Source organism: Podarcis tiliguerta (genome assembly GCF_965153285.1).
Source record: "Podarcis tiliguerta genome assembly, chromosome: 5".
NCBI lineage: Eukaryota > Metazoa > Chordata > Lepidosauria > Squamata > Lacertidae > Podarcis > Podarcis tiliguerta.
This window is the reverse complement of record NC_139538.1, coordinates 68,606,789-68,629,244: the sequence shown is the minus strand read 5'-3', so window position 1 is coordinate 68,629,244 and position 22,456 is coordinate 68,606,789. Positions and strand designations below refer to the sequence as shown.

At 44.0% G+C, this 22,456-nt stretch overlaps 2 protein-coding genes across 2 annotated transcripts in view; one reads left to right on the top strand and one right to left on the bottom strand.

Annotated features, from left to right (window-relative positions):
* The window catches only part of CDH23 (cadherin related 23), a 406,157-nt gene that overhangs the window by 96,431 nt on the left and 287,270 nt on the right, over positions 1-22,456 (bottom strand). Inside the window, exons 26-27 of the mRNA XM_083441382.1 lie at positions 20,204-20,317; positions 17,157-17,305 (exon numbers count right to left, since the gene is read on the bottom strand). Coding sequence (XP_083297508.1) covers positions 17,157-17,305; positions 20,204-20,317 — 263 coding nt within the window. The remainder of the gene's footprint in view (positions 1-17,156; positions 17,306-20,203; positions 20,318-22,456) is intronic.
* On the top strand, positions 4,640-12,776 carry LOC310678109 (uncharacterized protein C10orf105). Its single transcript, XM_083441481.1, has 3 exons — positions 4,640-4,807; positions 4,953-5,167; positions 9,704-12,776. The coding sequence occupies exons 2-3, from the start codon at positions 5,131-5,133 to the stop codon at positions 10,126-10,128; spliced, it is 462 nt and encodes a 153-aa protein (XP_083297607.1). The 5' UTR covers positions 4,640-4,807; positions 4,953-5,130; the 3' UTR covers positions 10,129-12,776.

The following is a 22,456-nucleotide window of genomic DNA, read 5'->3' as shown; positions in this document are numbered from 1 at the left end:
CTGAGACGGCTCCAGATAATCAGTCTCAGTCAAAAGTGCTTGGAGTAGCACGGCAACCACTTGCAGTGGTTTTATATCTGAGTATTCAGCACCTTGAACTTAGGTTGAGAAATACAGAACATCTGTACAGGGTAAAATCCCAGCTCAACCTTGGAAGCTTGCTGGGTTTATTTTAATCTTATTTAATAAAATGCACATACACTTGATTATGAAAAGCTTCAACGCAGTTTACAAAACCATGAGTGGTGTTTCTTAAACCATAGTCTATGGGCTAATGGGTGGGGTCCATGGGTATTCTGCTGGTCTGGAAGACCCATTTAAAGCAAGAGGAAAGCTTTCTCCAGAACGGTGACAAACACAGGATTCAAATGAAGGGTGGTTCCAAACAGTGAACATTTTTGGGTGAGATTCAATCACATTTACACAATTTGTTGGGAGGCCTTGAGGAATACACCCACCCCCCCGCCCCAAATACAGGACTTTTTGAGATAAGGAAAGTGACAAGAAAACACACTGGGAAATATGGGACACTTGGCTTTGATGCAGCAGCATCTAACCACCCAGCAAACAGATCAGAATGAATGCTTATTAAACAGCTAATGCCATCTAATTTCCCTACAAACAAATCAGGATGAATGGTCAATGAGCAGGTTAGCTGGAAGCACTCTTAAGTTTCTTCCAGCACTCCTTGCAAAGTGCGGGGGGAAATATGCATGAGTGAAACAGGGCTGCCTGCCACAAATACTTGCACTGCTGTGCTGAGTTCTTCTATTCCTCTCTGCAATATGTAATACAATTTACCTCACGTCCTGATGTCCCCATAATATGCATTTCCTCATTCCACGTTAGAGCTAATTGTGTGGAATGGGGGAAAATGCACAACACGGCAACAGCAGGAACAGAGTAAGTTGCGTCTATGTTACCGAAGGGGAGAACAAGAATTCAACATGGGGCGTTTGGGGCAGTTGTTCAATGTTATTTTATTTTATTATAATATGCAGCTCTGCCCTGAATATGGCAGGTGAGGGGAAAGGGATGTGTTGCTAGGTAACAAACGAGGAGGTTCCACTGAGAGTCTTCATGGACAAATATCTGAGGGCGTTTTTGGATGCTGCTGAGGAAGTGTTAGCTAAATACAGTCACTTCTGTAATCAACTGCCAATGCTTCATGAAATGTTCAAAGGGGAACTTATTCAGGCTACAGATGTAAATCTCCCCCCATGAAAATTCCACTCTGAATATTAGCAAGTGCTGCCAGCTGAACAGAGATGAGACTGTGTATCTTCCTAGCAATGTCTGAAGCCGCTATCAGTGGCATAGAGCACACACAAGCCCAGCAATGTTAGGCCTTTTCTTTACCCTGATCATTTAGTGATTCAGTTGCACAGGCATATATAAGGAGCCAAGTTTTAATCCAAAGGTCCTTCAAGCAAGCTAATAGGTGGTGGATGTAATGTAAGAAAACGCAGTGGTGTCCAAAGGAGAAGAAAATCACAACAGTGGGAATATAAATCCAACAAAGTTGAAGGATTACTGAGTTCTAAAGCAAGGTACTATCTGTCTTAATATTCCCTCTGAAGCTGCTGCTTTGATGGAAGTTACTACAGCCAGCAATCACTGTCAGAAACTGGCTCAGAACTTGAGATATTGCATAGTTCAAATAATTTCATGGTGTGTGTATATAATGGAATATCACTTGATACTAAAGGAAACACAACTCAATGGTACCCTCTGGCGTTCTTATTGCTTATCGCAAGGGTCTTCTTCCTTCAAAGCATCACTGGTGACACTGGAGTCATGTATATGAGCCCAAAGAATAATGCACTTGCTGTAGGCAGCCTCTGTTACAAGCATATCACATATATTTCTTAAAAAGCTCGGGAAAAATAAGAACACAATTTATTAACACGGCAGAGTAATTTTTAAAGGAATGCCAAGAGTGTCTTCTAAAAGGGTGAAGTACATTTGTGCCCTCTGCTGGATTTTTTCATTACTTTAGAAAGTTTGAATTTTTGGTGGGGAGACTGTGTGTGTATGTGTGTGTGTACGTTGAAATTCCAGCATATCAAATGAGGGAAATCTGAAATTCTAAGCCCTAACAACTGGATCAATGTAAGTGACCGCCCACCCCCCAAATTTAAACAATACTGACCAGCCCTGAATGAATATCTCTCTGCAGTCACCAGCAATCCTGAACACGAGGATCACAGATATGGCAGCAGAAATCCCAGTGATTGCAAAGGCTATAATGGTGGTACCTTGTTAAAGACTTTGTATTTGTCTGTTTTAGATGTATGCCAAAAACTTCTCAATACTGAGTTCATCAAGGTCCATTAGGTTTTATTTCCCTCGCCTACCACAGGCTGAAGCTGACAAGGTGCAATTTTCCCTCACCGTCATGTCCTGAAAGGTGCAAAGTGGTCCCAAATAGCAGCAATTCAAACCACATTTCCCACAACTCAGTTATAGGCCTATGGTAACTCCATGGTGGCATTGTAAGGGCTGATTCAGTACAAAAATGCATCCAATTTTAAATAGCAAAATGCACAAGAGATACTATATATAATGAAATGGTCAACTTTCAGGATAATAAACAATGAAGTAGTGGTTAACAATTACAACCCTGTTTTCATGTTTATTGTTGACTGTTTGATTTAAGATGACCTGAAATAAATATTTCTGATGTGTATAGCAGGCTTTGCAATCCTAGCCTCCATGGGGCTGTCCCTGAATCAGTTTGGCCCAACTCGTAGCCGCGGACATGCCTTAGACCTGGTGTCCACCTCTACAGACATGGATGATCTGACACTAAGTAAACATGAAACGAAAGAAGTGCCATGGTCAGATCACTTCCTGGTGCAACTGGACTGTGACCCTTCCCCTCTGCAGGGAGCTGGGACCAATTTGGATGGTCCATCCCCACCACTTAATGGATCCAAATGGTTTCCAAAGAGTGGTGGGGAATGTTTTATCCCATGTTGATAGCCTTTCAGTTAATTCCCTGGTGGCCTGCTAGAATGCGGAGTTAACCAGGGCTATTGACTGTCTGGCTCCAAAGCGCCCTCTCCAACTGCATGGAGCCTGGACGGCCCTGTGGTTTCCCCCGAAGCTGAGGATGTTGAAACAATCACTGAGACGGCTAGAGTGCTGGTAGAGGAAAACTCATTCTGAATCAGACCGAACACAGGTTAGAGCTCAATGTCAAGCCTACCAAGTGGTGATAGCGATGGCAAAGAGGTTATCTCCTGCCTGGACTACTGCAATGTGCTCTACATGGGGCTACCTTTGAAGGTGACCCGGAAACTACAACTAATCCAGAATGCGGCAGCTAGACGTGACCGGGAGTGGCCGCCGGGACCACATAACACCAATCCTAAAGGATCCTCATTGGCTCTTAGTGCGTTTCTGAGCACAATTCAAAGTGTTGGTGCTGACCTTTAAAGCCCTAAATGGCCTTGGCCCATTGCACCTGAAGGAGCATCTCCACCCCCATCATTCAGGAGGCACAGGAGGTCCACTGCCAAGGGCCTTCTGCTGGTCCCTCACTGCAAGAAGGTTACAGGGAGCCAGACAGAGGGCTTTCTTGGTAGTGGCACCTGCCCTGTGGAACGCCCTCACATCAGATGTCAAGGAAATAAACAACTACCTGACTTATAGAAGACATCTGAAAGCAGTCCAGTTTAGGGAAGTTTTTAATGTTTGATGTTTTAGAATGTTCTAATATATGCTGTGAACTGTCCAAAGTGACTGGAGAAACCCAGCCAGATGGGTGGGGTATTAATAATAATAATAATAGTTATTGTCTGGAGACAGTGTGCTACAATGCATGTGCTAATGCACTTGGAAAGCCCAGGCAGGTACAAGAATGGTGGTATACACCTCTTTCTTATGCTGACATGGTGACCCTGTTGCTAGACATGCATATGACATGCAAGACATGCTCAAAAGTCTTGCGATTCACCATGCTCCAGTGTGGTACCAGTCTAGCTCTTGTCTGTAGCCTGCCTTCTCTTGCTACCAAAGTACCCTAGCCACTATAGACAACACCAGGAATCCTTACCATCCATTCATGGCTCAGCAGCTCATGATTGCTTACTCTGCAGCCTGAGATCAGGATGTGAAAAACTGGGAGCATGTACAGAGCCACTGATACCTTCTGCACCTTCCCTAACCTGTGTGTCTGTTTCCACTAACCTTGTGAAATATCAGGAAGGACATCCAAGTTTGCTTTCTGTCTGCCCACTAACTTTCTCTTACTTAGTCCTCAAACATCTGTCTCCAAATGCTTCCATTTTCCCCTATGTGCCTGACTCTGCACCCACTTCTCCAGAGATTTCTCTCCCTGCTGCCCCCCCCCCCGCCCACCATCTCTCTCTCTCTCTCCTTTCCTCCCAGATTATTTCTGCAGGGCCAGGACCAGACCATTTAAACAGAAAACAGAAAGGAGGTAACTCTAGAAAAAGAAGGGATACTACATTAAAGATAAGATCTTCAAAGTATGACATTGAAGACAAAAGATGCGGGCAAAGTAATAAACAGGAGTGGGGAGAAAGTTGAAGAGCTGAAGGAGGGCAAGAACTGCATGCCAGAGTCCCTCCTCCCGTCTCTCCCCCACCCTCCCCCCAATTGTTGGTCCCAGATCAACAGAGGAGTAACTTGAAGGCTGGCATTCAATGAATAGAAGCCAGTGGCCAGACTGTACCATTCCAACTTTCAGCAGGGGATGGAACAGCTGCTAGAGGTAAAGAATCACAGTTCATGACAGCTTCCTATCTCAAAAGTTGTTGCTTCCATGTCCATCAAGAAAGTAAGTGTTTGATGCTCAAAGGCCTGCTCCTTTGCATAGTCACTAGCTGTCTAGTGTTTGCTGCTACATCTATGTTCCTTTGTTTCTGTTCCCTACATCCCCCTATCCTCTGCCTGCCCTATGTTCCCTTCACCCCTCCCCCAAGTTGTCAGGGGCTGGAAGACAACAGAGGCTACACAAGAGCCCAGGGGATGAAGAACAGAAGAAGAAACCCCCCTTAAAAGCTGAAGGAGGGCAGGAACCAAAAAAAGAAAAAAAAGAGAAAAGGTAAAATTGTCTTAGAAATATAGCCAGGGCCCCAAAGTTTTCCTGCAGCTAGGCTGATGCAGTTTCCCTCCAGGAATATCTTCCAAGAAAAAGGTTGGTGCATTAAAAGAGAAGCCACTCCGTTTGTCTGTTCCACCTTTGCTATTTTGACCTCAGAGAATTCTTTTTGAAGAAGTGTGAGGGAGACTGAGGCTTCCACTCAGGGGAAAGATGTGAAATTTGTTTGGGATGAATAGGAGGGGAAATCAGTGAGCGCTGCTCAAGTGAGGGCCACTTCACAAATTACTTTGGGAAGGAACAGACACGTGTAAGTGTCTTAAAATGCATGTTGCATGAAACAAGGGAAAGCACAGACCGTGCAAGACCTCCTGACGTGCTTCAAAGAAGTTTACTGTACATTACCACCCCTTCTGATATATATAACTTGTAAGCATGTGGCTTGAAAATGGCTGGAGTTGCATGTTTTGTGATGTCACGTGTGAATTTGAAATGCATCTCATCGAGCTAAAAGAAGCCTTTGTATCTCTATTTACTTCTATTGACATAGGTATTGAAAGTGTATGGTGGATTATATATATATATATATATGTAGAGTGAGAGACAGAGAGCTTCTCTTCTCTTTTCATCCTCTCAGGGGAAAGGCAATTGCTTGTCTTAAATCTGATCATTATTAATTTGCAGAAAAAAAGCACTGAGAGGGGATGGTGGAGTTTAGAAGATTGTTATTTGCATTCATTCTGTCGATAGGCAAACTCACAAAATATGTTGGGGCTCTTCTATGTGCATCGGTTGCCAAATACCTTGAAATTCTTGGGTCCAATTCAGTTTATGCAGCAAGTGAGCTTGCTGAAAATAAATGCCACCAGAGACAGCAGCAAGCAAGAGTTCTGGTGGGAATAAATGCATACAGAAAACAGATCGCCTAGGAGGGGAAAACTTTTCCAGGGCAGGAAGGAGACTCAGTGTTGAAGTGACATTTAAGTAAGATAAATGGTCTTAAGAAGTGATCTGCAAGTGCCATGAACAAGCAAAATGACAGCTTGATACAGCATCACAGGGGAACTGAATGAGAATAGAGCACATTGAACCTCAAGACTGGCAATTTGCCATATTTCTTTGTCATACTAAATAAGGCACTGTTGAATGTAAGTATTCCAGAAGATGATTCCATTATAGAATATTACAGGATTATTGATTGAATATATATTTTTTTAAAAATAATAATACAGGTGTGTGTGTGTGGTGCTTTTATACACTAGTAAAATGGGTTTGCAGACACTAGGGTTGGGGAGAGAAAGCCCTGTGAACATGTTTCGAAAGTTGCACCTGTAAAAGGTTTTAAAGTTGTTAGTGTATAAAGCAACTTTAGCATATGGTTGCTGCTTCCAGCTATACAGCCTTTCAAAACTGCACTGCCAATATCCATCAGTATTGCTAATCACAAGCAAATATTATCCAATAATCAAGGAACAAGTATGCAGCCCTTCTCACCCTCAGATTTTAAAAGTACCGTATTTTTCGCTCTATAAGACGCACCAGACCAAAAGACGCACCTAGTTTTTGGAGGAGGAAAACAAGAAAAAAATATTCTGAATCTCAGAAGCCAGAACAGCAAGAGGGATCGCTGCGCAGTGAAAGCAGCAATCCCTCTTGCTGTTCTGGCTTCTGGGATAGCTGCGCAACCTGCACTCGCTTCATAAGATGCACACACATTTCCCCTTACTTTTTAGGAGGGAAAAAGTGAGTCTTATAGAGCAAAAAATACGGTACTTCCCCCGCCCCCATGAGACAAGTATCTGTTTTGCAGACAAAAGAACTGTCTAACATGGATCATCCAGCGGAACTCTAGAAGACTATTATTTCTTAGATTGTTATTGTTAATTGTATATCAGGCTTGTGAAAACGTCACTTGTAAAATAGGAAGAAACTGGTTTCAGAAGATTCACCTGTTTAAAGCTGCAGAAACAGTTCCACTTAACGGATCCAGGGGTGTGGGGAGACTGGGCTTGGAAGAAGCAGGGACCAATCCCCCCACATCCACCAATAAATACTGGATGCCAATAAATACTAGAAACAAGATTTGGTGCTTAGCATGCATTGACAAGTTTTGTTTTTCCCCAGAGCTTGTCAATGCTTGCTGAAAGCCGAAACTTATGCATAAAATCAGCTAGCCAAAAGTTAAGGATCTGCCATGTGCACATGCTCAGGTACCTGTGCAAATTGCTGTTCTGTCAGGAACAATAAAAGCCGCTGCTTATCTCACGAAGAATTCAAAGACAGCGCCCATTTGGATATATTAACATATATCAACGTATGCAAGTTTAGAAGCACAGTGGTACCTCGGGTTACATGCGCTTCAGGTTACATACGCTTCAGGTTACAGACTCCGCTAACCCAGAAAAAGTACCTCGGGTTAAGAACTTTGCTTCAGGATGAGAACAGAAATCGTGCTCCAGTGGTGCGGCGGCAGCAGGAGGCCCCATTAGCTAAAGTGGTGCTTCAGGTTAAGAACAGTTTCAGGTTAAGAACAGACCTCTGGAATGAATTAAGTACTTAACCTGAGGTACCACTGTATCTGTTTTATATCTTCATGGCTGATCTAAAGGAAGCTGATTGTGTACGACAACACTTGAAACGATCCTCAAAGGACTTGGTCACTTATTCCGCAGCTTGTAGGGTCATAAAAAAGTATGGTTAAGCTCCCTGATCATTTTTATAATGCTGTTTCTATTTTTTGTGTGTGTGTTTTGCCACAAACTTCAAAATTCACTCCAGTTTTACTGTGGATACAAGTTCAGTGACATTTTAAAATCAGCCCAGATGTTGTTTTTTAAAGAAAGAATTCTGGAACAGGGTAACAGGCCATGGGATCATACAAATGCAGAGTTGGAAGGGGCCCTGAGGATCCTCTAGTCTAACCCCTTGCAATGCAGGACTTTCCAAATGGCTGGGGTGATCCACAGGGTGAGCAAGCACTTATTGGTTACAGCCACCCTGTGGAGGTGCGATAACAGGGAATAAAGTCCCATCAGTAGTCTATGCTGTGCCCGTAAGTGCAGAATAGACATTTAGTTCTCCAGAGCCAATCAGAGGCCAAACCACATGTGCAAGATCAGTAACTGGATCTCCCAACTATTTGTTTTTATTTGAAAATAGCTACAGAGTGAGAGATTCCCTGGATCCCTCTAACCAGCAAGAGCCTGATTACTACAAAGCAGCAAAATCATCTGCATGTTTCTACTTATCTCCCCCCTGCCCCCATTTCTCCAAATAAATATGCCCTGCATGTTTGAACTCTTTGTCCAAAACAAGCAAATGTTTGGTGGGCAGGGTGAGTGTCAGAGGGAATGTTAATTTGGGCATAATGGAGCAGGGCCACATGCTAATGGTGAGATCTTAGGAAACGTCTTCAGCAAGTTGTTTTCAAAGGCTAGCCTTAGGGTTTGTTTTGTATTGTTTTCTGTGCTCAGTGAAGTCCAATGCCATGTACTTATTTGCTCAGTCCTCCCAGTGCCTCCTCCCTCTGCATAGGCAAAAAATTAATCACACCAGGCCTGACATTTAGGAAAGCCCTCTCTGTAATCTTGACCACAGCAGGGATAGTACCAGACCATTAAATATCCATTCCAAAGCCCATATTTCTGTGAGGGGGCACTGCAGCGTTCTAGGACCAACTCTTATTTATTCTTTATTTCCCCCTGCTGCTTTGGCATTGTGAGCACTCAGTAGAATTATGCCATAGCTCCCGTTTGCTGAACTGAGTCTGGAAACAGTCAGACAGGAAGACGTACCGGTGGTTGCAAGGTAGGGATGGACCTCTTTGGGAAAATTATGATGATTAAATTTCATTGTTTGTTAATGGTCGAAGAAGTGCAATGAAATAGAAGGCAAGGCTGGAGTGAGGTGGGGGCAAATGCTACCTTTTACTCTGCACAGAGAGGTATGCGGAGAGTGAAAAAAAGGCAATGTTTTCACTCCACTGCTGAAGTGTGTATATGGGGGTAGAAAGAGCTCTCCATCTCAATGCTGGGAACCACAGTGCTGATATTGTGAAATAATGCTTCAGGGCCTGGCAGGCCACTTCCTGCCACTTGGTGGGCTGGATCTGGGCTAGCCATCCCAGCTATATGATATATACCAGGGGTGAGGAAGCTTTTGCAGGACAAGGCTGAATTCCCTTGCATAATTCCCTTCCAGCAGCCACGTTCTGGTGGTGGATGGGGCCAGAGGCAAAAGCACAGGGATTACGACTCTTACACCCTTTGCACGTCAAGCTACATTTCAACCACGCAACAGTTGGAGGGTTACACACAACCCTCCCCATCTGGGCAAGCAGAAGGCATAGTGACAGCTCAAGGACACTTTCCAGCTAGGCAAAAACACTTGAGGAATATGCAGCTCCATCTCTACTAGAGGAAGGGCTGGTGGATTCTAAGCAAAGTTCTGCCAGTGGATCTCCGTCGCAAGAAGCGTGGGACCACTGCATTGAGTCCGTTTCTTTATAATTAGGGTTTGGGGCTTTTGTTGTTATCCTTGACGGTTTTACACACACAAGGCAGCTGATTCTTCTCTCACAGTTTGCCAGTGATTCCAGTTCTCTGACTCCACTCTTGTTGCTGTGTCTTGTAGGAAAGATGAGCACAATGGCTGCTGCCAACGAGACCTCTCCAACTGCCAGGGTACTTGCATTTCTTAATGCCACCGCTGAGCTGGTCCCTCTAAGCCCTGAGCCAACTGGGGAGAAGCCCGACTCCTTGCCTATCATCATCGGTCTCATCTGCATCTTCCTCCTCCTGGCTACCTGCCTCGTCTTTATCACTCTGTGCAAGCCAGCAGCTCTAGATCAATCTTTCTATGGGCCGCACGAATGTATGCCGTACCACCCTGAGAATGCCAGTGAGCCACAGCTCAGGCTATGGAAACGTCTGGGGTCACTAAGGCATTCCATACGCAGCGTCAAGCGCAGCCGGCCCATTTCCCAAGTCCACGAAACTTGTTCGATAAAAGCACCTGTAATCCAGGACTGGAACATCATGGAGTCAACCGAATTGTGACTCATCCATTACCTTCCGTGATTCAGCTGCATCCCGCACATTGTTAACTGACCTCAGATATAGTCTAAGCTCTTTCGGAGAATCACAGAGCAACAAGGAGGGGAGAATTGGAGAAGCACAGTGGTCATTACATAACTAACTATGAAAAAGGGATAGAAGCAAACACTTGCAGTGTCTGCTCCATATATGTTTAAACTATATTGTAAAGTTGAAGAAACTTTTTTAAAGGTGATGAGGCACTCCAAATCATCCTGGTTCCATTTGTGTCATTTGCTCCCCCAAACTCTTTAATTCTATGACAGCAGAAAGGTTTGCCAAAGACAAGAGGAAGACTCGCAGCCCCCCTGCCAGATGAATGAAAGTGGATATGGTTCTTTTGAGAGGTGCCGGCAATGACTCATTGGCAATGTTCACTTTGATTCCAGAGCTTTAGCCAAAACTAGCTGGATGAAGCTGAGGGCTACTCAATCGTATCTGAGGGCCTTCATGAACAAGCACATTGCATTATCACACATTTAAGTTAGCCACAGGACAATGCTGTGGTGAGCTGCTTTTTTAGGAGCAGCACAATATTCTATTGGGATTTTCACTTTTTCCAAAAACCTGGGAGTTACACTGCAAGACGAGGCACAGCCAACTAAGAGCTAAAGATTTTAAAGATTTACAAAACTGCAGATGAACTTCTGCTCTTTATCACTTTAAAAAAAAAGATCTATAGAAATTGGACAGCAGGGGAGAGCACAGCAAAGAAAAAAGAAGAAGCCTAAATTATAATGGCAAAAGGTTCTGTGACAGCAGAACAGTAATAAATAAACAGGATGAATGCCACAAGTAACATCCATAGGAGAAGCTGGTGCATCCACACCGCAATACAGCATTAACAAATGCAACAATTTCAGGCAGGGGAAGGGAGTGTAATAGTTATCTGGGTGCAGCTTATTGTACTTTCAGTGCTTGGGTGGTACAATGGCCTCGCAAAAGTATTACCATTCATGGGAAGGGCCACAGCTCAGTGGCAGAACACAGAGTTTGGCATTCAAAGAGTCCCAGGTTCAGTCCCTGGTATCTCCAGTCAGGGCTGGGGAAGACCACCATTTAAGTGCTGCCACCGGACATTGGAATTAATATTGAGCTAAATGGGCCAGTGGTTTGACTTTGGATAAGGCTACTTCCACTAAAGAGGATGGGTAGACCATGCCCAATGAAACAGGAAATAAGTATACATTTGGATGGAAGTGCCTGAAGGGAAAGACTGCAGGGAAGGAGCCTTGGTGGGCTTTGGTGGGAGGAGGATTTAGCCCCCTCTTGGCTCAACACATTGGCCTCACCACCCCATTTTCTATATATGACTAGGGAAGACTGCAGTTTAAACAAATGGGTCTGCCACCAATCAAGTGTAATCTGATAGTTTCTGAATGGTTGATGGTGTGCTAGCTAGGAGGCAAGCAAGCAAATGTTTGATCGTCACCATTTCACCATGCAGCAAAACAGGAAGTTTCATTCACAGTACGGTGCATGGATGTGTATGCAAGAAAACTCTGATAACTGCTTCTTTTAGGGAGAATGGCAGCTTCAGGAGGGGGTGGTTTGGAGAAAGGCAGGGTGGGGTGCTTGCCATTTCAGGGGCCCGCCATTCCCCCCCCCCGCAGTCCCTGCAACTCTTTCCCCATCTGCTCTTCTTTCATAGAGTTCAGCAACTAAACCCGTACATGCAAATCAGCAGGTGAAGTGGGGGAGTGGGTGGGTTAAGGGGAAATGGAAATATAATATGAAAACTTTTGAAAATCTTGGATTTTTTTTTTTTTTTAAAGTGGCAGTTTCTTACAGTAATCTTTCTTAGGCTCTTTGAGGTAGAAAATGAAAAAAAGAAAAAAGAACGGAACAATCACAACATGTTTAATAAAAGCCACTTAGAGATTTTGACAGTTAAGGAGTATACACATTTCATTAAATAAACACATAAATGTTTAAAAAGTGGGAAGCTAGTTTTTTTTTTTAAGCTCTGTTTTGCTGGTATCTTGGCTATCTATATAATACTGGGCAATGATTTGCTAACGGCCTATTAGTTGTACCTCTTATTGAAATAGATGGAACATGTGGAACAGGCAAAAGGAAGCTAAGGAGAATAGCTTTGGCATACCATGAAAGTTATTTATTCTGTAATAGTGCAATCCAGGCACTGTTCAATTGGCCCAAGATCCATTAACACCAGTCTCACAACTGGACAATGAAGCACTTAAAAGTTACCTAACTTTCAGTGGGCCCAAGTGCCATATCTGAATTATAACCATTGCTTTGTAACTTGAAGGGCTAAGAAAAGAAAAGCTCCACCTGCATAATAGATTGTGAAACTTCCTGCATGGGGCACTAACTATCTAGACATCATAAAAGTGTGTCGACATTTATTGGAAGCTGAAACTTTACAACCGAGTGGATCTACTGGAGTAAATGGGAATAAAAAGTGTACATTTCAAGGGGGTATTTTGTGTGTGTGTGGGGGGGGGGGGGAGAGGCTTTGTAGTGGATTATTTAGTTCATATAGCTTCTTCTCAGATTGGAGCCTTATATCTGAAAGGCCCTCCAATACAATTCTGTAATGTTTGAGTGTATACAGAAATGTATGCTTTCAGTCGACCTACTTTCTAAAACAGGTGACTGCACTTTCACCATTTTTGTTTTGGGTTTAATGACTGTAGATATACAACACTCTGCCACAGACACTCACGTAATAAATAATAATAATAATAATAATAATAATAATAATAATAATAATAATAATAAAAAATAAAAAATAAAAATTACACTAGCACCTGCTGGGGTTGGGGATTACTTCAATAAATAAGCAGTAAAGGCCACCCGAACATATTTGCGAATGCATTCGTAGAGACTCTAGAGGAGCTTGTGCACTTCTGAAATTCAAAGCAGCTTGTGAATTGAGAAGTAGCCGCACAGTGCAATGAAGCCCATTGGTAGTGTCAATGATGAACGCTGCTTTAAATTAATATCTGGAATTCCATAGGGTTGCATCTATTGGTTGCATGAGAAAAAGCCTCTCCTAGGGGATCGATGCACTCTGTCCTTTCTGCACCATAGAATTGTAGAGTCGGAAGGGACCCCAAGGGTCCTGCAGTCCAACCCCCTGCAATGCAGGAATCTCAGCTAGCTGCAGTGTGATGGAGAATCCCCTGAAATGGGCAAAGGAACATTGCACCCAAGGGAGCTCCAATTATGCAAGGTTCCTCCACCCGATGTGACTCAGTTCCTCCCTTGTGCTGAAGTTCTGAGTTGACAGAGCCCACACTGTTCAGGAGCCTCCTACCTCAGTCCTCTGGCAAAGCTTTTCTGGGAGCTGCAGAGGGCAGGAAAGGAAGGGGAACAATTCTGCCACTGAATACAACTCATGGTGCTCTACATATATTATAGTCGGTGCACTTTGTAAACAACCCAGTAAGTGAGATCACTATTATTAGCCCCATGTTTCAGTTGTTAGACTGAGGCTCCAAGGGAGTAGCTTGTTCAAATGCAGTTGTGTGGGTGTGGGTGTGGGTGTTTAAAGGGGAAGGATTTTCTGGCTGGCAGCTAAGCCACAAAGAACCAAGTGACACATGATACCCTAATTCAGTGACTGACTCTCCTGACAATTTTCCCCTAAAAGAAGCCATGGGGTTTCCTAATTTGGACAGAGACCATGACAAGGAGGATGGGGCTGATTCTTTAATGCAGATCCCTCCTCTAAGTTACTATTAAAGGTAAAGGGACCCCTGACCATTAGGTCCAGTCTCGGAAGACTGTGGGGTTGCGGGGCTCATCTCGCTTTATTGGCCGAGGGAGCTGGCAGCAAGACTAAGCCGCTTCTGGTGAACCAGAGCAGCACACGGAAACGCCGTTTACCTTCCTGCTGGAGCAGTACCTATTTATCTACTTGCACTTTGACATGCTTTCGAACTGCTAGGTTGGCAGGAGCCGGGACTGAGCAACGGAAGCTCACCTCGTCGTGGGGATTCGAACCGCCGACCTTCCGATCGGCAAGCCCTAGGCTCTGTGGTTTAGACCACAGCGCCACCTGCGTTCCTAAGTTACTATTAGGAGGAACTAATAGTGAAACCATGGTGGCTGCATATTTCCCCCTTCATGGCTAATTGCAGCTCTGCATGTGTGTGTGTGTGTGTGTGTGTGTGTGAGAGAGAGGGGGGGGGGGCTGGAGAATCAGTGTAAATGAGAAAGCATTAGCCTCCCCTCCTCCTGGTTCCCAATCCAAATCAAGGGTGTGGGGGTGGGAATGGATGGGTGCAAAGCTGAAATAAAAAGAAATACCACGGGAGATCCAATCATAGATGTCTGCACAAGTTGCAAAGTTTGGTGGCACTAAGTTACACTAACTCCGTCCAAGCTATTAATATTGAGCAGACAGCATATTTAAGAGGCTGGATATAAACTAGCAGATCAGATTTAGGCACCTAAATGCAGCACTCTCCTCTTCCTAAACACTTTAGGACATGGCAGTTTTGCATCTGAACTACAGGAAAATTCCCAGTTCAGAACATGAGTAGTTCATGGTGCCAATCACTTTAAGAAGATTTATGATATAAGCTGGCAAAACACAAACTTTAAATGAAGGCAGAGCACACCTCCCTTGACTCACTCAGTTGTAAAATTGATTTTAAACTAAAAATAAAAAAAAATTGTCTGTTTCCCGAATTTGATTTGTGACAGCATTTATGTTCACTTTAATGTGTTTGACTTTCCTTTCGTTTTGGTCAGAAAAGCAATCTCTCCAATTTATTAAAATGAGTTTCACAGGAGATCCCTCATAGGCACCCACGGCCTTTCCCTTGCAGACATTCCTGTAGTACGTTTTATTTGAAACAGCATCTTATTGCGGTCTCTTCAGTAGGACTTGGCTACTCTGCTCAATTTTGTTTCTTATTGCTTTGCTCCGTATCACAGATTCTCATGTTAATATCAAGAGACAATCAGAAATGTGACTGCATAAACAAAAGCAAATCTTGAAGCATTTATGTCATTCCCATACAAAATCATATTTTGATGCGTTGACATATTTTAATTTTAAAACCATCAAAAGGGCCTAATCAACATTATGAAACAGCCGCCTTGCAAGTTTTATTTGGTGGTGGAGGAAGAGAACTTTGAAGTTATCAGGAACTCATCTGCAATGTACGCAGGTTTGATACCAGGGGCTGGTCCTGCCAGGAAACAAGAGCATCTCCTATAGGGCCCATAGGAGTTTGCTTCTGGGTGTTAAAACACAGCTGCCTCCTCTACTACAAGTGTAGGGTGGTGGTGGTGGAGAGCAGCAAGGGATGTGGTGGAAGGAAGCCCTGAGCCACAATGCTATAGAGAGAGAATGTGTAATGGGCAGGCTGCTGGTTCAAATTCTGGCAAGGCACAATCTCAACCTAATCCCTAATACAGAGATATGGTGATATCCCTGCCTTGTCGTGGCGAAGGGGCTTGAACAACTCAGAGAAGCTATGAGCTATGCTGTGCAGGGCCACCCAAGATGGACAGGTCATAGTGGAGAGTTTTGACTAAACGTGATCCACTTGGAGCAAGAACCGGCAAGCCACTCCAGTATCCCTGCCAAGAAAACTCCATGGACAAAGACAACAGGCATATAAAAGTTATGAACTGCGGGAGGCAGTGGAAGACAGGAGTACCTGGCATGCTCTGGTCCATGGAGTCACGAAGAGTCGGACACAACCAAACGACTAAACAAGAACAAAAACCTTGTGTATATGTGTGTGTGTGGGGGCTCACACACACTCTCTCTCCCCCCATTATGGGGTGCATTATTCTTCATATTCCATAAGGCCACCATAGCAATTTCTTCACCTATGATACTTTCAGATTTAGAGGTTAGGTTATTTATAGGGCTTTTTTTCCCTTTTCAGCTGGAGCTCACCAGAGCTCAGCTCCAGCATCTCTCAGGTGAGCACCATTGCCATTCTAAGAGAACAAGGGAGAAGTTCGTGGTGAGCTCCGGCACCTCTTTTTCTAGAAAAATAGCACTGGGTATTTAGAGGCAATCCCCCCCTGTTCCCAGTCAACTGAAGTCTCGAAAACATTACCCCAGACTTCTTATATAACATAGCTGACCTCCCGCTGTGCAAAATTTCCATGTGATATGGAACAAAAGCTTGCAACCTCACTATACCTCTTGGCAGGCTAGAGTGGGGAATTCAAGGAACAAGAAGCCAACTCAGAGCATGCTGGAAATACCCCTCTGTGTTTGCTAGAGAAAATAAAAATGTTTGGTTTTGAAGAAAATCTGGGAACGCCAAAAGACATGATGTGAATGCATTCATTCATTTACCAGCTCTACTGCCATTCATCCCATGAAGGGCTAGCTTCAAAGAGGGAAACACAAGCAGCAAAACGAGACTCCAAATTCTTCTATCCCAATTTATTATTTAAAGCTGTTTTGTACACTAGCAAAGCATACCTATTTCGTCAAGAAAGGCCCCTGGAAGGCTCAGCCAGTGCCTCACTGAAAGTAGCTCTGTTTAGGAGCCCTCTTATGCTTAAACCATTTCCTGGGTCAGTACAGCAGCTCCAGCGATGTGTTCCATTATCACATTAAGAAGAAATCATTCTGTGGTTACCATGTTGCAGCACAGTTACTTCCAATGCCCAGCTAATGAATTGTACTCCCTTGAGCCTGAGTTCCCCCACCCTCTCGCTCGCTCCCCCTCTTTATTCTTGAAATGGTGTTACTAAATCTGTTACTCAAAGTCTCCTGATCTTTTTGATGCTGCTCACTTGCTTATGAATTGCCCTGCTTCCCGTTCTTAGACTTTCCAACAACAGAGGAAGGGACTGCTAAATTCAGCAAAGACATAAAATAGTAAAACCTTGGTACGGGGTATGGCCTAACCTTAGTATCACGTTACTGTGACACCAGGTAACAGCTAGGATGAAGAGAGAAAGAGAGCAGGCAGGCTTTTTGCTTCTCTTCTTCCATTGCCCCCACCAGATCTTAACCGAGAACAAACAGTTTAGTTACATGCCTGTACGATGCTGCTGTAGTCAGGGATGTCTTCAGGAACAGTGGCTTCGTAGCTGCTTTGAAGGAAGATTGGCCGGTTGTCATTCACATCCAGCACAGTGACATATACAGTAGCTGTCCCAGTCCTCCGTTTGCCTGTTGGACCGTTATCTGTGAGAAAAAAGTGGTCCAACTTAATCTCCCAACGTTTAGGAAAAAGGCAGGTCTACTGACCTGCGTGCTGACTGAATGCAAACAAATCCAGAAGCAAGCAAGCCAGGTACTTCCTCCTTTTCCTTGGTGGACAGGAGGAGTCCCCCCAACCCCAGGCGACCCCAGAGTGGAATAATGACTCAAGACAACGTGCTATGGGATTAAAATTGGCCACAACTTTATTAAGTTTCAGATGTAGGGAGACCTTGGCTCAGGCATTGGGCGTTTATCCTTCCCAGTCCCCAGCCGGGGATCTGGGAGACATCAGGGTTATTCAGAATGTGTGGGGATTGGGCTGGCTCTGGAGAACATATGTTCAAGCAGAGAGCCCCCCCCCCGGTATCACCACTGCAATGGGGGCGCGGGTCACCGCTTCATGCCCCCCCCATTTAGGAAGATAGACTAAAGGATTCCATCCAAGGTCTGAAACCGCCAAAGTTGTGATGTTTAGCTATGGGAAAGGCAAAACCTGCCAATGCAGGAAGAATCCTTTCCGGCCCTTCAACATTGACCCTGACATAGAAGCGCCTGCATACCTGTGGAGAAGAGGTTAACCTGCAAAAGATGACTTAACTGTGGGAGGGGAGGGTGGGAGAAGCTCTGGAGCCAACTGCCGCTTCGCAGGTAAGATTCACCTTCTGTTGTGTGGGCAGGACGGTCCCTCCCCTTACCTGGCCAATCCCCTGGCAACGCCTCCCCAGGCGGGATTGGGCAATTGGCTGAGGTAGGCGGAGACCTCCAGGTATCCAGCCTGGGGAGGATGAAGCCAGCCCGAACTACCAGGAGTCGCACTGGGATCCGGGGGGGGGGGGGGTGCGACCACGCAAAGGGCGCCCCCATTTGATGTGGGAGTGGTCATTCTCAAATCATTCCACACATTCCGTCTGAGTCCAAATTTCTGGGGGGGCACCTTAAACTCTATCAGTTCCAGGTAAGAAGGTAAGAGCAGCTCCCCCTGTATCAGGCCAAAGGCCCACCTAATCCAACACACTGGTCTCACTGTGGCCAACCAATACATTTATAGGAAGCCCACAAGCAGGACGTAAGTACAACATGCCCCACTTGTGATTCTCAGCAACCAGTATGGAGATGCACAGCAGTTTTTCAGAGGTATACCAGAGCCATGGCTAGCTTTATCCTCATGAATTCATCTAACTCCCTATTAAAGCCATTTAAATTGGTGGCCATTATTACATTGCCTTGTAGCAAATTGCAGCTGTGTGAAGAAGTACACACCCTTTCGTTTGCCCTAATTTTTCTGACATTGTCTTTAAACCCTTTCTCTCTACCCAACATAATTTTATATACCTCTATCATGTCCTGCTCCCCCCAATTATTCACCATTTTTTAAAAACTAAAAAGCTCTAAATGTAACTTTTTCTCATAGAGGTAGCTGTTTCAGATCCTTGATCATTTTGGTCATCTTCTTCTGAACTTTCTCTGGGTGTCCTCTCTTCTTCCTAGACTCTGAAAGGTCTGTAAGAGTCAAGCCTGACTAGGTTCTGAAACTAGGGACTCTCATGTGGGACTGGGACTAACATCTGTCTCCCCAGTTCCAGATTCCAGACCTACAAGGCCAACAAGGGTATCTTCCTGTTGCACTGCCAAAGAAATATTATCACAGAGAGAGTAAAACTTATAAGGGTGCCAAAGGATGGTGCTACTAGCTGTTGAAAATAAATATACATATATGGCTCCATCATAGTTAAAGTAAGGTAAAGGTATCCCTGCCCGTATGGGCCAGTCTTGACAGACTCTAGGGTTGTGCGCCCATCTCACTCAAAGAGGCCGGGGGCCAGCGCTGTCCGAAGACACTTCCGGGTCACGTGGCCAGCATGACATCGCTGCTCTGGCAAGCCAGAGCCGCACACGGAAACGCCGTTTACCTTCCCGCTAGTAAGCGGTCCCTATTTATCTACTTGCACCCGGGAGTGCTTTCGAACTGCTAGGTTGGCAGGCGCTGGGACCGAACAACGGGAGCGCACCCCGCCGTGGGGATTCGAACCGCCGACCTTTCGATTGGCAAGCCTAGGTGCTGAGGCTTTTACCCACAGCGCCAGCCATGTCCCCATGCCATCATAGTTAGTGTGCATTTAAAATATGATTTACTGTAAATTGCACACACAATGTATAGGTTTATCTGTTTAACACCTGCATCAGATATATCTATTTTGCTTTGATTCTAATGTATCTCAAATTCACTGTGATTGTTTTAAGATTTTTTTTTACTTCAGCTTTCTTGAAAAGCCTATGAAAGATGTTTATTAACTTGAGTGAAGCATCAGTATGAAACTGCAGAATTATTAATACCACAAAGATGTTTAATCCTACCAATTATATTCCATTTCAAATAACGTCAAGTCTTTCATAAATTTGCGCTACATGGAAAAAATTCTTTGTGATCAATAGTAGACATTGTTGAGCACTTAAATCCCATTGATTGTGCTAGTTGTCTTCATTAATCTACATTCAACCCAAGTATGTAGCGACTGGCTGCATTTCACTACACAGTACGCCGGGGAATATTATCATTAGCAAGTTAATCAGACACAGAATTTCCCTCTCATCTAAAGCTACAAAAGGGGCTTCTTTACAGAACATGAGAGAAAGGTGTGTGGAAGGCCCAGGATTAACTGGAGGTGGTTAACAAAACCATCTCGCTTCATACGGTGATGGAGATTTGCTCATGGAATTGGAAGGGAAACATCAGAAATGGCAACAGAAGATTGCACCATTAATTTGTACGAATCCTTTGCAAACTGTTTCCTCTCCACAGCGCTCCAAATGAGGCAGTCTGGAAGAGACACATCAGTTGCTGAGATAACAGAAACAAAAGCGGTCCACAGGAATCCTTACCAATGGCCTCCAGGATGAGCGTATAGTATGGGATGGTTTCTCTATCCAGGCTGACGACTGTTCGAACTACTCCATCCCTAAAACCGACACTGAACTTTCCATCCTGGTTCCCACCTATAAAAACGAGGGAAAGGAAAGAAGAAGAAGAAGGAATTCAAAGAAGAATGAGGGCACATATTTTTTTAAAAACACACACACTTGTATTTAGGAATATGAAATGTGGAACTAAGATCTTCAGAAAGCACATGCTATTCTTCAATGAACATGCATACATTTATGTGCATGGCCACCTACAAACGCTACATGTCAATCACTCTGTACACAAGATGTGAAAGATAATGCTTTTGAAATGATTTATCCACCCCAGTCAGTCTTTTTGCCCTGAGTATGTCTTTCGCTACAAGAAATTTTTACAGTTTTAGTTCTGACTGCGGTACATCAATACACAAAAAGGTCAACAACATCATTCCTAAGGGACTCATGGTCAACGTTCTGGAATGAAAAATGGATTCAAAAATTCAAGAAAAATGAGAACACACATTCCAATTATGGTTTACATGTTTTAGTTGTTATATACACAAATATAAACTTGTTTCGTGCAATTTTTGACTATCATGGCCTGAGAATCGCAGTTTGGTCAGCCATATCTAGGCTCTTTATAGTGCTACAGTTCCCATAGTTCCTGGGTAGACCTCCAACAGCTAAATAGGTCTGAAACTGGTTTCCACTTATAATGCAGAAACATCTCCTATTACTTACACAGAAGACACAAAACCACCTATGTCCCTGTGGGACAGGATTATGGGAGGCTTGACTATGGGAACAATCCTTGGCACAATAAACTGGCATAAAGAAAGCCAGTGTAAATTAAGTCAGAGTAAAGTTACAATAGATCCATACCGAGTTCAGCAGCAACAAGCCTTTAAAGTAATGTTTCACAGCCTAAGTCCCGCCCCCCCGCCCCAGTTGGTAATCAGTCTGGTAATCCAGAGATCTGCTGCGTCCTAAGGTGCTCATCCTGGTAGATCTTGCCGCAGGATTGTCTCCTAAGCGCTTCACAGAAATTTAAAGCCATTTAAGGATTCAGTGTGAAGTGTGTGTTTCCCAAAAGCATTTCTAAGAGTGCTCAAAATTTACATGGAATAGCAAAATGCAAGCCATATTGCCAGTGCTGGCCCAAATTAGAGATTTCAAGGACTCCATCTCAGCCTCACTTGTTTTAATTTGCTGTTGAATCACGGTGGCTTTATTGCTTTAAAGGCTTTCCAAGGCTGCATGGCTTGATAATTGTGCAATGCTTTCTTTCAATCTACGTTAAACATATTGATTCTTGATTCCTCCCCCCCCCCCCGCTATAATGTAATACTGTACATTAACCGATAATGGTACAATAAAGATATAGAGTGTCATTGGGGACTCTGAGCAGCAGAGGGCGAAAATGGACAAGTTTTAGAGCTTTCGGAAATAATATGTGCTTGTGGAATGCCACTCTAGGTCCAATAATCCAAACAGGGGGGCAATGGCACCCAATAAAGAAAACTTATTTGTTTTTGGTAAGATCTGAGCCAGGACTTTCATACCTGGTTGGTTTCAGTGGGATTGTAAGGTGTGCATACTTTTAGGTCCCACTGATTTCAATTAAAGTGAGATCGCAGGCCTGCCCAGCTTGAGACACAGCAAGCTGAAATTCCCCATCAGCCATGTATGACAGTTCGTCACAGGTCAATTAATCACCTACTTTTGCTTCTTGCAAAAAACTTTAAAAAGGGGGGGTCGGTCAAGTTCTTTTTTATTTTATTTTTGACCACTACAGTATAAACTGGCCACTACAGTATAAACAAACAAAAGTCTATGTGTAAAACACAGTTGGGTGGGTGTGAAAGAGTGGGGGAATAACACATTGTCAATCACATAGCAGACCATACATGTGTATGTAACAGGCTGGTGGTTCACAAACTGAGCTAGTCAGAATCACACACAACATACATATGTCATGGATGTTTAGGGAAGTTTTTAAATGGTTTTATAGTGTTTTTAATATTCTGTTGGGAACCGCCCAGAGTGGCTGAGGAAACCCAGCCAGATGGACGCGGTATAAGGAATAAATGATCATTATTATTACTATTATACATAAATATTTTCCGCTGACGTCAGTGAGGCTCAACCTTGGCTAGATTATGTTGCATGTTTGTAATGCTTCCTGCGCATTGTTGTTAGCAAGAATTAATCCACACACAGAATGGCCGAAGTCTC

Bases quoted from the DNA above. Each gene is read 5' to 3' on its own strand.
- LOC310678109 (XM_083441481.1), top strand. From the start codon at position 5,131: ATGCAGTTTCCCTCCAGGAATATCTTCCAAGAAAAAG. The intron at 5,168-9,703 runs GTTGGTGCATTA...TGTGTCTTGTAG, and splicing joins GAATATCTTCCAAGAAAAAG to GAAAGATGAGCACAATGGCT.